We start from the raw sequence: 16,167 nt of genomic DNA, 5'->3' as shown, positions 1-16,167 counted from the left end.
TTTGAATACATTCTTGTAGAATTTACACCCGGGTGGCCATTCAGTAATAATTTTGTTAGTTGGAAGAAATCAGTCAGAAGAACTAGATTGCTTCCAAATGCAGAAGACTGTGGGAAGCTGATGTGCTCATTTTTTTCCTGGAAACCTTGCTGCAAAGTGAGGGTACCTCTGAATGTCAGATTCTGGTGACAAATTGGGAAGTTAAGTTGTCTTCATGCTGTATTTCCTAGAGGCATATGCGTGACCGCTGTTGGATAGATGTTTGGTTTACTCATGCGGGTTCTCCTTACATTTTTGCTTTATGTGGTGATAACACAGCATTTAAGTGAGTATTTTAATCAGTGAATCTCCCTGGTTCATTTTGTAACAGAATTCAGCTAACAAAGCTGCCCCAAAACATGGGAAATAGCTCGCATTTCCCCTCAACCCTGGATCTGAAACTTGGGCCCTGGATGCTCTTCCAGTGAGGGAGCACTACAGAGTCCAAATATATCCCTGTAAATAAGTTCTTCCCATCCAGCTTACCTGGCAACAACAGTGGCACCTTAAGTCCCAGGCAAGGAGGAGTTCCCAGGGCAACTGATATCCTTACTAGCAACTTCAATGCTGTGGGAAAATTTCATTTCCCTAGGTCCTTGGCATCTAGGACATTGCCATTGCAGCATACAACACATAAAGGAAGTAGGCCAAGGGACAAACATCTGTGACCTTCCAAGTGATAGACTGCCAACTCCCATCAGCCCCAGCCCGGTTGGTGATGATGAGAGTTGTAGTCCACCAACCTCTGGAGGGGCCATACCCTGAAGGTAGGCACAGGTGCGCCATTTTGTTATTCATCTGAGCCAAAAAAACCCCCACCATATACGCTTTTCACAATGCAGCTGAATACGGTAATGAACTGGCCAGCTCGTGTTACAAGCTAGGTGATTGCATTCCTGCAAGTGTGCCCATCTAGTTAACAGTAATTTTAGAAGAGATGGGTAATTTTAGAAGGGGGTGGGGGTCAGTTCAGCCCCCACTGGAGGTTATCCTTAACCATGCGTGTAGCAGTTAATGTGTGTGTGTGTGTGTGTGTGTGTGTGATTTGCAAGGGAGAATCAAAAGTGGGGTGCTTAACCCTTTCCATGCATTACGATCCTCCCCATGTAAGTCCTTTCCACACCACTCCCCCTCCCACCCCACCCTGTGGTGTCTGGCTGGGGTAACGTAGGAAATGGGAACTTATTTGCAAGGGAGAATCCATGGGAAGGATTAATCTCCACTCTCCCCTACGTTGGTGTTTGAAAGGGAACGGGGGACGAGCCTCCCATTTACCTTATTGCAATAGCTGCGCTCCTGGCTGATTCCGATTAATAGGCAAAGGAGTGTGACCCTGGGTATGCAAGCTGTGATTTCGATGAGGCATGAGACAAGGTACAAAAATGAAGGGTCCTCCCCTGTCCCCAGTCAGTGATCTTTTAAGCCTTTGGTCAGTTTGAAAGATGATCCCTTTGAAGAATGGGTTGCTGCTTCGGACCTGAGTGAATCTAGAAACCTACCTACATCGCTTCTCTCTCCTTGCATTGACAAAAGAGACTGTGGTGGGCAGGATTGGTTTGGGAGTTGGAGAAGCACTCTTACGGAGTCTATTCCTCTCAGTAATTACCGGATATGATCCATGTGACCTTTTACAGCAGGGGGTGCATGAATCACATTTCAGACTTGCCTGCTCTTTTCCCCATCTGTATCATTTGGCATGCCCATGGCATTATAAGAAGCATGTGGGCGGAGGCTCGAACAGCCTCAGAAAGTGCTCAGGAACATGGCACATCAACCAAGGAAATGTGTGTGTAAAAATAGGACAGTATGAAAATAGGACAGTGAGATTTGAGGAGCAGGGGAAATAAGAAAAAGACTAAAATGAATCAAGTATGGAGGCACTTTTTTTTAAGGCCATGTTGATGAGCTTTGATTACAAAATTCTGCTTGGTAGTTTGGCCCTGCATGGTTTAGAAATAGCCTTTTGTCCTGTGCATTAATTCTTGGGTTAAGAAATACAAACAACAAGGACATGTACAAAGGAGTTCTGGGGTGATTTGCACCTGAGCTCTGGAATTGTTTTCCTCCTTGGGCCCACTCAATGCCCAATCTAAGCATCTTCTGGTTGGCATGAAAGAAATATCCAGCTGGCAAACAGAAGAAGGCACAGCAATGCCATGGGCTATTCTAGTATATATCATTTTAAACATGCATCTTTATTTTCAGGCTTTGTTTTTTCCTCCTCTTGTTACCTGAATGCATATGTTAAACTTTGATATTTTGGTAGTTCTCCCACTCTTGCTGTTTTGAAGCAGAAGAATTACAGGAGCTGGGCTCATGAATGTATGTTCTGTGTTTCACATGTCGTGTGTGTGTGTGTGTGTGTGTGTTATGTGCGCACACTGCCCACCACAAGTACAGAATTCGCAGTTCTCTGAAGGGTTTGAACTGGCCCATAATTCATTTCCTGTGTGTGTATGTGTGAATTAGCAATAACGCTATTTTACAGCACTACAAGATGCCCTGTATCCTGAGCAGAAGTCTGATATCTCCTAGATCCTATATGGGTTGCAATTGCAGACTTTGGGGTCTCAAATTTTAGCAGCACCCTATGTGCCACCAAAATTTAGCACCCCCTGCCTCTTGCCTTCCATTCTACAGAACAGTTGCAGCATCCCCTGCAACGCCTCTGAAGCTCTGCGCCCAGTGCAAGCAAACCAGTTGCACACTGTTAAATCCACTTCTGTAGGTTGCTATGCTATGAGTTGTTGAGCTGCCACCCCTTCTGGAAGATCTGGATCTGGCAACCATCAATGGAGTTCCTAGTGCATTGAAAATTGACTGCTCTAATGTTCATTGCATTAAGCATTACAGGATTGTAGTTAGCATGCCAGCTTCCTCACTCCGAATCAAAACTTGCAGCAATGAATGATCACTCATGTGATCACTTTAATTCCCTTGTTCTTCAGGCACTGGGGGTTTGGAAGAGGAAGGGGAACCAGAAGTTAACTCCTAACACAGTTTTAAAGACTTAGCTGCAAGTAGTTCCCTCTCTGTACAGCATAGTCAAGAAAATGGATTACAGTGGTACCTCGGGTTAAGTACTTAATTTGTTCCGGAGGTCCGTTCTTAACCTGAAACTGTTCTTAACCTGAAGCACCACTTTAGCTAATGGGGCCTCCTGCTGCTACTGCACCGCCAGAGCATGATTTCTGTTCTCATCCTGAAGCAAAGTTCTTAACCCGAGGTACTATTTCTGGGTTAGCAGAGTCTGTAACCTGAAGCATATGTAACCTGAAGCGTATGTAACCCTAGGTACCACTCTACTTATGTTGGTATAAATGGAACCGTTCTGCAAAAAAACAGTGTTATTCACAGATATTAAAATAGTTTGACTCTTTGGTTTTCAGGAGATGGTTTGAGGTTACTGTGTTTGTTGGTTTTAAGCCTGTCCTATTGTGAGTACACCTCCATCTTGGATTCTCACAGTCTGTTTTGTATAATTCATAACCCAGAACCTCCCTGCTGTCAGAACTCCTGCCTCTTCCCACATCTACCAGTCCTTCCCAGTATGTACCAAATAGCTCAATGGCACCCGCTGTTGCTACCTATTCTCCTCCTAACTGCTGGCAGAGCAGTTCTTTCCATTGCTCTCTCAGTCCTGGGACTTCCCTTCATCTGCCGTTGGAATGACATCTGCAACAGCTTTTGCAGGGGATGGTGGTTTGAGAAATCTCATGAAATCACAGCATGGATCCTCAATTGCGCAGTGGAATTTAAATATATGTTGTGAGGAAAAGGGTTTGTGACTTGGCTGAATGCACCTTTAGCTGGGGTTTTCTTACAGCTGTAATGCGGTACTCTACATGATTAACTTTCCATGTAAAACCCTGAGTAGGAGTTGTTTAAGAGACCTAATAAAAAATACCTTCTGATGGGCTCTTGCTTCTGTGGGCAGGAATTTTATCACAAGGTTTAGCTTTTCGTCCCGTACTGTATGATTGTCGCTTGGGAAACGTCAGCGCTTGTTTAAAACCAAGCAGTACTTGTGTGTTGTTTTTTTAAAAAGAAGAAATTGTAAAATGTGCTTAATCACCTTTAAAGATGTGGAAGATACCAGGGAGAATATATTATAACCTTCCTCTTGCAATCATCTGTTCTGTTTTGGACATGCTCAGTATAGTATGGTCTAGCCTAGTGAATAGAGTGCTGTGCTTTTAAACCAAGGTGTCCTGAGCTGGACTCTCCCCTCAGCCACAGTGAAAATAACCCCATGCAGTTCATGCAGCCCTTAGCTACCTGGAGGAAGGCTGAGCTATAAAAATAATACAGTGGTACCTCTGGTTAAGAACTTAATTCGTTCCGGAGGTCTGTTCTTAACCTGAGGTACCACTTTAGCTAATGGGGCCTCCCACTACCACAGCCGTGCGATTTCTGTTCTCATCCTGAGGTAAAGTTCTTAACCCGAGGTACTATTTCTGGGTTAGCGGAGCCTGTAACCCGAAGTGTTTGTAACCTGAGGTACCACTGTAAAATAATAAAAATAAAGAAGTATTTTTAAGTAAATGTGAATGTCTCCCACACTTTCACTTTTCCATGTTACACACACACACACACACACACACACACACACACTACAATCCATTAAAAGCAATCATAAGTTCATTTAAATCCTTTAAAGCCAATAATAATTTCGTAATCTAGGACTGGGTAAGAGGACATGATTGTAAGATGCTTGCAGTATACGAAACATAGGTTCTCTGTCTGTGAAATAATAAGTTGGTAAATTTAAACTGAGGGGAAATGTCCTGCTTTCCATCTCTGATTGTGTTGCAAAGGGTAAACAACCAGTTCCACATAAACTAGCCATCTGCCCAGGCAAAGGAAATGAGCATCTCCATATTTGCCTGGCTCATGTGAGGAAAAGACCCAGTCCTCCTTCTTCCTCCCCAATTGCATTCCTTTCCACTATGACCTACCCACTGTGATGTTCTGTCACGTGGCATTTTTTATTGTGGGGTTAAAATCCACCCATGAAAGAACCACCCCCACCCCACCATGCTCCACCTTGGCAAAATCTCAAAAGTTTTCTATTCCGCTTTGCATAGCTTCCTTGCTTTGAGAGAGCAGGCACCAGGACTGAAGACTGGCAGTAGGGGAAAGGCAAGAGTTTGAGAACTTAACAGTACGGCTGACATTTATGTGCGGCACTGCAATTTTTGTACGCTCATCATAGTTGTCCTATGTGTTTTGCTTTTCAGAGTGCGTTTAGTAGAAAGAGGATCCCCTCATAGCTTGCCCCTCATGGAATCGGGAAAGGTAAACGTTTTTCCAACTCTCAATATTTTAGAGAAGCTGATAAATGCTTTAACTTTGAGGTACATGTGTATGTTGGGGTGTGGGGCCCGATAAAAGTAGTGTTCCAGAGAAAGATCAAAAGTGGCAGCTACTTGCCCAGATGTGAGATCCTTTGTGGCCATGTCTGCGCATGCACCTTCAGGCATCACTCAGATGCCTGGATTTGTGCGATTCACGTTGTGCCAGTAGCAAGCCGTGGGGCACGTCCTCTCACCTGACCTCTGGTTGCTCTCACTGTTACTGCTTACTGAGAGAGAGGGACAATGCAGCAGGGAAGTTGGTGTGGTGCAATGGCACCAGCAGAAAATGGTCTCTGTCAATGTGTTTGCACCGCACTGGCCTTTCCCCCTCATTGTCCCTCCCCCTGCCATTAAGCAGGAGCAATATGACCGACCAAAGATCACATGACAGATGGCACCCCACCATGCCGTCTGCTACTGCATTGTGCTATCTCCCCCCCCCATACTCTTGCATTGGGTATGATATGATGTTAGTGCCATGACATGCCTCCGGTGACAATGTAGTTTTCCCATTATGGTGGCACTACATATTTTATGAAGTGTGCCTAATGTTTCAGCAGTATGAGGTAATATTTGCAGTATATTCCTGGGCTGGAGAGAGACGACAGGTTTCTTTCGGTGAGTGGTGGATGACCAGGGAGTTGGAGACAGTATGGGAAAGGCATAGTTTCTTGAGCAGTGTGCACGGCCATCCCATGATTGTCTTTGGTTGCTGGGTTTGTCTTGGGGTTGCTGCTGCTGCTTATATGTGTGATGGTTTCAGAAATCTACAAAAACTGTTTGAGAGAGAGCCTCAGAAGAGGGGGGAAATGAACACATACCTGGATGGCTTAGTTGGTTAGAGCATGGTGCTGATAACGCCAAGGTTGCAGGTTCAATCCCTGCAGGGGGTTGGGCAAAGATAACCTGCAGGGTCCCTTCCAATTCTATGAGTGTGTTAAGGCAACAGTGGATCTGCTGGACATCCTTTGGGGGGCCCGTTAGAGAGCCTAAGGGCAGGATATGAAGTTCTTAAAAGAATTAAATACAGACTACTGTTCAACACTCCTGTAGAACTCTATCTGCCTTTGCCAAATAATCGACCACATCAGCCTAGCGACCTTTAGGAACAAGGATTTTAGTGTGAACATTCATTGGAAAAGTGTAAGCTAGGAACACTTGATTGGCACCAAATTTGGAGTGGCATAATGCTTTGCAAACATGGGACTAAGTTTGGTTGGTCTTTCCAGTGGCTGCACATCTACAAAAAGCATTTGTGGATTGTGCAAATCACTACTGGCAGTTGACTTTGTGAGCAGCAGCTGGATTCCAGGTGTTTGTCGTTCATGAGTGACTGTAAGCAAGCTGTATGCTCTGTCCATCAGTGTGAAATGTTTCTGTGGGTTTTCATGGTTGATCCTCAAAGCAGGATCTTGGGGGCCATAATACATGTTTGCAGATTTGCCTGTAAGCAAACAAGGATTCACCATAGGAGCGCAGGAAACTTACTGCCTTATACAGCGTCAGATCACTGGTTCATCTAGATCACAATAGGCTGCACCAATTTGAAGTGGGTCTCCAAGATTTCACTGCAGGGTCTTCCCCAGCTCTTCTTGGAGTTAACAAGGATTGAACCTGGAAACCATGGCTTGCAAAGCGTGCGCTAGACTACTGAGCATCCCCATCACTACTGTTGTTGTCAATTATTATCTTGGGTGTAAAGAAAAAGGGGAGATGGATCACTTGTGCCACATGATGAAAATGTGTTTCGTAATCATACATCCACAAGATTAGTTCTCTCCCTCCCCCTCCCCCCCCCCCGCATGTCACTCACTCACTTGAACATGCAAAACACAGAATGCAAAGCCTTCTTTAGGAGTTTCTCGAAAGCCTTCGGGAGACAAGAAGAAATGTTCATAAAACAATATGTACATCATCTGGCTCACGACCAGGTATGACTCATTTTGTCTTTCAATAGATTCTCCCTGGAGTTCGCATCATTATTGCTAATCCAGAAACAAAGGGACCCCTGGGAGATTCTCATCTTGGAGAGGTGAGTCACAAGCTGTGCCTCAGTTGGTACTGAACTGCATGAGTTGATTAAAAGCTACCTTCCTTCCCTAACAGCCGCCTTTAATAAGTATGTGACAAATGGCCCGCTCTGGCAGGTATGCATCACACAGCTCCAGGAAGTTTAAACTACTTTGTGCTTTGTCATAGCTGAGAACTGAGAGTACCATTTCTAGGTTCTTTTTTTAAAAAAATAAAAAGTCTGCTAGTTTCTTCATTCATATTTTCTTCCTCAAGTTACTCATATTTCAGGCATAATCTCAGAAGTTTGTAACAAACCTGGCCAAACTTTCACCTTGCAGAGCTAGTCTTTGCACACTTTGTCTCAGTAATGCAAAGCAAAATTTTCATTCCTATCTTTAAACTAAAGATTGCATTGAGATATAATTGGCTAGGATCCTTTTATTGGTGGAAAACCTCATGGAAGGAGCATTCCAACCTAACATAAGAGTGTTATGTGAGAAAATGGGCCCCACATCCAGAAAAAGGCTTTTCCAGGACCTTTTATGGCAGACTAAGTTAGCTGAACATTAGTCCCACACTGATTTTCAGTGGAAACCATCAGTGGGATTTAACGAAAGTTCAGCTGACTCAGTCTGAATACAGCTATAGCTCCCCATGTTTCTCGGACTGTAGTGCAACCCCAGTGGCTCAGTTGGTAGAGCATGAGACTCTTAATCTCAGGGTTGTGGGTTTGAGCCCCATGTTGGGTGAAAGATTCCTTGTTTGCATGGGGTTGGACTTGAGGAACCTTGTGATCTCTTCCAACTCTACAATTCTATGATTCTGATGCATTGATGCATTTCATTGTGAGATGTCTTCCATCAGCACTTGCTCCAGAGTTCATGGAAAACTATTGGATTTTCTCCTCCACATTGCGCTTCGGATCCAAGCCATTATCTCTGCCACTAAACATTGGTCTTGTGGATTCCTGTGCTGTCCCCAGATCTCATTAATACTCCCCACACCGTCACCACAACTCCATCAGGGCCTCTGGGACTAGTGAAAGGAGCATCTGTGTGATCTCAGCTGCCCTTGGGATGGAGCTCTTACATATTCCTGATCTGTGAAACAGCTTTTACTCTGGCTTCCGTCACCGATAGTGAATGGGTGTTTCAAAGGAGTGCCACAATTAATAGATTCTGCCTAAGTTGTATTTTCGTGGTTGAATCAATGGCATTTGTAGTGCTCTTGAGAATGCTAGTTGTGCAAGGATTTAAACGGCCTTGGTCCATTATATCTGAAGGAGCGTCTCCATCCCCATCGTTCTACCTGGACACTGAGGTCCAGCACCGAGGGCCTTCTGGCGGTTCCCTCACTGCAAGAAACCAAGTTACAGGGACCCAGGCAGAGGGCCTTCTCGGTAGTGGCGCCCGCCCTGTGGAACACCCTCCCACCAGATGTCAAAGAGAACAACAACTACCAGACTTTTAGACAACATCTGAAGGCAGCCCTGTTTAGGGAAGCTTTTAATGTTTGATGCATACACTGTATTTTAATATTGTGTTGGAAGCCGCCCAGAGTGGCTGGGGAAACCCAGCCAGATGGGCGGAGTATAAATAATAAATTATTATTATTGTTATTGTTATTATGCCATTTAGATCCTCTGTGCAAATGCATTATGGAGGCCACTCGCTCTTCAGCAATCTGTGTATCTTTGCTGTTGGCTGGTTTAGATAACTGGGTGGCATGAGTACGAAGAAGAAAGCTTATACCTTTAACCATGAGTACAAGCGAAAGGTATATACCAGATCCAAGAGTTAGGAATGTGTGGGGCAGCAAGGCCAATAGTGCACATATTTCGTATGTAAGTTGCATTATTTTGGGCAACATAAAAAGTTGGTTGTTTGACCGGCTTTCTGCTCTGTGGAAAAGTTTGAAAATTATAATAAAGGCGATTAACTTATATTTTTTCCGATGTGATCCCGACCCCAGAAAGCTAATAACTGGTTATAGGAACACCACAGAGACTTGATCTCAGCCACTGCATGTTACCGGTGCTTGCCTTGGCAGAACTACTCCTGGGGATGGCTTTCAGTGGGTAAGCTGGTGCAAAGGACTGGATTTTCCTCAGCAAGCTGATGGCTGAGTTGAAGGGCTCCTATTGTACTTAATATAAAAATGTCTGCAGCAGAGTATGCTTCGGAGCACACCAGTGGAAACATAACTTTTTCCTCTCCACCTAGATATGGGTTCATAGTGCTCACAATGCCAGTGGCTACTTCACTATCTATGGTGATGAATCCTTGCAGTCAGATCACTTTAACTCAAGACTTAGTTTTGGAGACACTCAAACTATCTGGGCACGGACTGGCTACTTGGGATTTCTGAGAAGAACAGAGCTCACAGATGCAAATGGGGGTAAGTTCTCGCACTGCCTTTTATAAATCTGTATGGTATCGAGTGCTTTCAGATCAGGAGTTGGCAAACGATTTGGGCCCATGAGCATATTTGTAAACGGGACGAACTATTGGAGGCACCTCTCTCACACTGCAACCAAGTTCACATTGCAGTCTGTCCTATTGTCTACAATACAGTGGTTCTTTCAAGCCTTAATTTCAGCGGGGAAGGGGTTGGGGGAAAGGTAAGGCGCCAGGAGACCCCTGACTTCCTGAGCATTTCCTTGCTGGATTTGCATTTCCTGCCATGGCTACTCCACTGCAGGAGCTGGGAACATGAGCACCGTTCCTGTAATCCGGCAGGAGAGATTTTGCAACCATCTCCTTTGCATCTTTGGGGGATATTTGCCTTGATCTGCATAGAGAAGGCTAAGAACATAGCACATTTCAAAAAAGAAGTCCCCTTGCTCCACACACCCTTTTCTAACCTTCCCTACAATGAGAAGGTTTGCGTAGGAAGCTGCCTTTGTGCCATTGGCCTACACTGGTTGGTAGTGGATCTCCAGGAGGAAGTCGTTCCCAGTCCTTTCTGGAGATGCTGCAGATGGAACCACATGCAATTTATTACGATTACGATTATTAATAGTATTACTATTGTTTTGGTATTTATGAATGGCTTCCTATGAAAGTATGTGCTCTGCCACTGAGCTGTAGCAGCTGCATGTGTTAATCTGATAGAAAGCAATGCTTTGTTTTTCTGCTTAGCTGTCTTGAAGCCAAATGGAAATTTATTAAACCCAGGGAGGTGGAACCTCATCCTTTCCTCTCTCCCCACCTTCAACTCTCCCTGGTCTTGTTCTGCACCCACCTTCTGTGATTCTACCCTAGCTGCAGTGTCTCCTTGAGTAATACCTGCTGCTTGCCTGGGTGAGGGATGAAGCATGTCGTGTGTGTGGATATCTCTTGACTGCAGCCTACTGTACTAGGGAGAGAGTTGTATATGTTGCTTCACCCACGTTTTCCTCGGTCAACACCTACCGCTGTCATGCAGCCCCTGGAAAGTTGCCCAATTGGGAATGAGGCCCTTGGGCTGAAAGAAACTCCATTAAACCAATGGACTCTAGAAACAAAGCTAAATCTTCCAGGTGGTGTTGATGCGGCTTTCTTTGCCTCGCACAGGTGATTTAACGCTTCATATAAATGATTTCTCCCTCTTTCTCTCTTGAACCAGAGCGACATGATGCACTTTATGTGGTAGGTGCGCTAGATGAAGCCATGGAACTGCGAGGAATGAGGTATCACCCCATAGATATCGAGACGTCTGTAATTAGAGCACACAAGAGCATTACAGAATGGTAAGTACGTTGTCGTTTTGTCCAATGTTAGGGCCGGACCTGGCATGTTCGGTAGCAGGAAGAAGAGGGAAATCCCTGATCTGCGTGTTTAGGACTTGTGAGAAGAATCTTAATATAGTTTGGGGGCTGTGCTTCGTAAGAGGAAAAGCTTAAAATATGTATACAGTGGCTCTTAAGATCAGGAACAAAATGGCAAACATAATACATTCTGGCTTTGCTATTGCAAAAAACCCCAAAAAGGGTTTTGGGCAATTAATCAGGTTTATTATGGCCTCAGCTTTTGCTGGAGTCCACTTCATCACATACATGAAGTGTTTTCCTCAGATGTCAAGTATATATACACACATAGTTATAGAGAAACAAACGTAAGCAGTGGGGTCAGAGGTAAATGAAATGCCAGAAATTCTGACTGTGAGAATAATTGCATCAAATGTACATAAAATAAACACAAAATGACTGTTTCAAAGCAGTGTTGGTGGTAGTATGTCCATTCTGCCTGGTGTTGCCTGTTTTATCACCAACTCTGCTTTCTGAATGGCCGCTGTGCTTATTTTGTATACATTTCAGCTTTAATGTCCAAGGCACAGCGAATAACTCGTTTGCTAGCTCCCTTCCACAGGACCATTTGCCCGCCACAAAAGTTCATCTAAGGCAGGAGTAGCCAGTGAGCTGCCCTCCAGATGTTGTTGGACTGCAAGTCCCATCATCCTTCACCATTGGCCATGCTATCTGGGGCTGGTGGGAGTTAGAGTCTAACAATGTTTGGAGAGCACCATGTTGGCTTTCCCCAATCTAAGGCCCTGATCCTGCCCTCATGGTCCACTTTCTGTTTAAATAGTCAAATTACCAATCCGAGCCTTGGAAAGCACAAATTGCTGAAAGAGGCCAAAGCTAAGGAACGTTGCTCCCCCAACCTCCTCCTCCTGGTCTGTATTTTTCAAGCGTAGGGGGAAAATAACCACCCTCACCACCTCATGATAAAAGGGGGCTCAAGTGCTTTGCCCTCAAAAGCCCCCCAAGGGCACCCTTGCACCCAACCACACTGGCGGTCCAAGGATTAAAGGAATTGTTGTGCATTGACAGTGGAACCACTGAATGATAGGGTGATGTGATTTTCCTACTTGCATTTCAGTGCGGTGTTTACCTGGACAAACTTGTTGGTCGTTGTTGTTGAGCTGGATGGATCCGAGCAAGAAGCCTTAGACCTGGTTCCTTTGGTCACCAATGTGGTCCTGGAGGAGCATTACCTGATTGTAGGGGTGGTGGTTGTGGTGGACGTTGGTGTAATTCCTATCAACTCCCGTGGAGAGAAACAGCGTATGCACCTACGAGACGGATTTTTGGCGGACCAACTAGATCCCATCTATGTGGCCTACAACATGTAGTCTGGTATCTATTAAGGTTTCCATGGACTGTACTCTAGATGTATAAACAAATTTTTTTGGACGTCCACTAAACGATGTGCTGACAAGAAAACGACGCCACTCTTCAGAACGGAACTGTTTCTATTAGGACTTTTTGACGCGCTCGTTATTGGCAGGACATAAAATGTGAAACGTGTTTCTTTTACCACTACATTTTAACACAGAAGGACTTTGGGGTACTGCCTTCAGTTTGTTGGAAAGCCCATTATTAGACTTTTTAAAAAAGATTATTTTTTGCTTATTGGGATGATACTGCTTTCTGAGTAATATGGCTTTGTATTTTATGTTATACCGAAGTAGCTAATTTTTCTCTTTTTTTAAATCTGCCCTTCAAGTGGATATTTTTAAACAGCTCATATTATGACTGAATTGTTTTGGTTTGCTTGTTTTTAAATGTCCATAAAAATCTTTTCCAATATGAATCCATTACTAATTTTAAGCCATTTTCTATCCCATTGTCTTAGGAAACTACATTGTGGTACGAGGAAAATACCCAAAACAGCACCTTCTCAAATTAAGAGTTTTAACAGCTTTCTCTTCTGGAAATGCTGAAAAAGGCAAAGGCAAAAAGAGCCTTTGATTATTAGTGTTAGAATGAACAGAAATTTATAAATAAGGTGTATTTCGGCAATGAGCTTGCAGATATCTTTGTACTAAACTAAAAAGATAAAATAAGTTAACTACTTCTGTAATTATGTACAAAACCTTTAATTTATTTTGATCTCTTTAGAAGTATAAAAGAGAAACATTCAAGAATATTAAGCTCTTGTAATGTTTGCTAATATAAAAAACAAAGGGGTTGTATTATCTTGAGTGGATAGTATCACATCAAATATATATATATGAAATATAAATTCACTAATGACAAAAAAAAAAGATTTTAAAGTTTTAAAAGGATGCAGTACTCATCACTTGCATGGTGTCTCTTTTCCCACTGTAGATAATCTAACATTATTCACAAACTTCGAGGAAAAACCGGTCCTGGATTGCTAAGTATCCCTGTCTAAAAGAATCTCCCAGATACCAGCAAGCGAAACCATTTTGCTACCTTTAAAGGCAGTGAGTTAAACGTTGAAGGTCGCAATCCTCTGCCGTGCCTGCATAGAGGGCAGGGCATAGAGTGGCTCCCGTAGCCGTGCTGGAATAAATTCCTGCACCTTGCCCTCTCTTCCAAGCCTGCTTCTCCGCAAGGCCGCTGAATTGCAACTCTGCTGCCCTTGGCCCCTAATTTGCCTCCAGCGCTCTGCCGCTCACCCTTCCGTAGTCCGTGGCTCTTCTCCAGCCCCCTGTGTGCTCTAGGAGCCTGGAGAAGAGGAGGAGGAGCAGCAGTGCTGGAGAGGCAGGAAGTGGGGAAGAGCCTCGGTTTCAGCCTAGGAAGCCTTGGAAGAGTCCAGCCGGCACGGTGGTGGAGATCAAGAATGGGTTCCTGCGAGAGCCATTCCGCCTCCTGCTCTCTGTGCATGCAATGCGGTAGGATTTGCTGGTGGCCAAAGACTCTTCAACAGTGCACTACGAAGGATTCTCTTATTTGCCGCGGAGGTGACAAATATTTGTGCAGGCACGTATGTCCATACACTTCTTAGACGTTAGAAAAGGCAGGTTTGAAGAATATCACTGTTTTTCTTAGCTGCATAACATTGTTGCACAATATTGGTCATCGTCCTTTCTTTTTTTAAGTTTGTGGGGGTTTTGTTGTTATTATTTTTTGGTAAGGACGATTTTCTTGTTGTTTTTGTTTTGTTTTTGGTGGTCGTTTTGCACAAGAATTATGCTTTTGTTCATCTGTTTGCCTTCCTGCTGCCCTCTGTGTCTAGGTTGGGCGAGGGGACGGTGGCGATCCATCCACTTCACACTTTGTAGAAAGCTGTTGTTTTTCAATAGTCTTTCTCTTAATAACGCGTTTGTTATTGGAGAGTAGCTTAAAAGCCGCTCTAAACTATTTGGCACAGCCTGGTGCATCTGCTAACATGTCCTTATGCCAAACAGAGGAACTGATACTGGTGTAGCAAGTAATCCCATCTCTCAGTTCCAAAGGGAATCTGCCAATTGGGGAAGAACAGGAACGCATGGATCACAGCTGCCTTTTATTTTCTTTCTAATTTCACTGTCTTCGGATAAATGGAATTGTCGATCTCTTAATTATTCAATTGTTTTCCTCCCCCCATTTTTTTGTTTGTTTGTTTTGAAGTGCATATTTTGGGTTGTTCCAGTGTAACCTGGCTGACCTGTGTCTGATTTTTAAGGGTGAACATTAAACAGCAGCAGTCCAAGAATGCTTTTTAAATGGTTTGAAATAATGTTAACTTGCTGACAGAATATGCATGACTAAGACAGAGGCAGGACTGAAGCTACAAGACCTTTATATAACATGTACAAGGGATTTTTATTTATTTTTTTTGGTCTACCTTTGCAGATTTCATTTGGTTCTGAAGACCCCAAATTCATTAATTGTTTCCCCATTTTTATTTTTGCAGGGGTGGGAGGGTCCTTAAAGATGAGGGATGGTTTTTAAGTCTGCATGCAGAATACAGAGCATCTCACCATGGCAAAACTTTTTTTTATTTTATTTGGGTGTGTGTTAATTTTCAGTTGCCCCCTTTTTTCATATTTTATTTGCCCTGTGAATATTTCTACCCATGCTCCGAAGACCAACCCTGAAGCATTCTGTCAAAGTGTGGGGTTTTTCTGTCCCCTAAAATAATATATATTTTTTTCTGTTTGAAATGTCAAGTTGCTGTAAGGTTCAGACAAGCCGTTGACTGATTATGAGCATAATTACAGTGTATGAACTAACTTGTGATGATGTCCTTGCTATTGCTGATCTCAGTGCTGCAAAACACAAATTTAGCTGTCATTTTATTAAAGCATCACTTTTAACCTTCACCAAGTCAACTTTCCACTCCTGGGGAAGGGGACAAAGGACTGCAATGCAGTCGTACGACACAGTTAATAACTGATCTCTTCTGCAACCTGCCATCTGTGGTTGTTTAAATTCTCAAACTTAGGACAGTAAATGTCGATGAACTGAATTCCTAGTTTTGTCGTGCAAGTTAAGGGGAAAGAAACACACGTACCATCAGATTCAGCAATAAAGAAGGATTGTTCTGTATTAGAAACTGTACTGTAGATAAACCATTCATGAGAATGTATAAAATGTTTGTCTTGTGACCTTGTGCTTTTGAAGTCAGACAAAAACCATGTAATCAACCTGATGCACATGCACACTAAAATAAAAAAGAAAGAAAGAAAGAGGGTCCACAATGAACATTTAAACACGAAAACTAATCAAACAGGAGCAGATTCCTCATGGTGCTTGTTTATTATATATATTTAATCCTGCTTGACACTTTACCCAAGGGAAGACTGTCCCTTTTATCAGTTGAATGTTAGCAGCGTTATTTCATAGAGTGTGGTGACTGGTTAGAGAAATTCATGTAACTCAGCCAATCACAGTTTCAAACGAAAATTTTTATGTGCAAACAAAACAGCAACCTTCTTGTATGTTAAACCACCAGTACGCTTTGTACATCTGTGATAACGCCTGTTTTATATTCAAATGAACAAATAAAAGCTTTTATTTTTGTTGCTCTGAAAATATCAGGTT

General features: G+C 43.4%; 1 protein-coding gene and 1 non-coding gene across 5 annotated transcripts in view; both read left to right on the top strand.

Moving 5' to 3' along the window:
• The window catches only part of DIP2C (disco interacting protein 2 homolog C), a 295,768-nt gene extending 279,610 nt beyond the window's left edge, over window positions 1–16,158 (top strand). For all 4 annotated transcript variants that reach the window (XM_053359327.1, XM_053359331.1, XM_053359330.1 and 1 more), the window contains 5 exons: window positions 5,280–5,337; window positions 7,354–7,428; window positions 9,632–9,806; window positions 11,016–11,139; window positions 12,272–16,158. In XM_053359327.1, the coding sequence (XP_053215302.1) occupies window positions 5,280–5,337; window positions 7,354–7,428; window positions 9,632–9,806; window positions 11,016–11,139; window positions 12,272–12,524 (685 nt within the window). In that variant the 3' untranslated portion in view covers window positions 12,525–16,158. The remainder of the gene's footprint in view (window positions 1–5,279; window positions 5,338–7,353; window positions 7,429–9,631; window positions 9,807–11,015; window positions 11,140–12,271) is intronic.
• TRNAI-GAU (transfer RNA isoleucine (anticodon GAU)) lies at window positions 6,216–6,294 on the top strand. Its single transcript has one exon. It is a non-coding gene; the product is annotated as a tRNA-Ile (tRNA).
• Window positions 16,159–16,167: the final 9 nt, after the last annotated feature.

Source organism: Podarcis raffonei, chromosome 12 (assembly GCF_027172205.1).
Source record: "Podarcis raffonei isolate rPodRaf1 chromosome 12, rPodRaf1.pri, whole genome shotgun sequence".
In the NCBI taxonomy this organism is placed as follows: Eukaryota; Metazoa; Chordata; class Lepidosauria; order Squamata; family Lacertidae; genus Podarcis; species Podarcis raffonei.
This window is presented reverse-complemented; position numbering and strand designations above follow the sequence as displayed.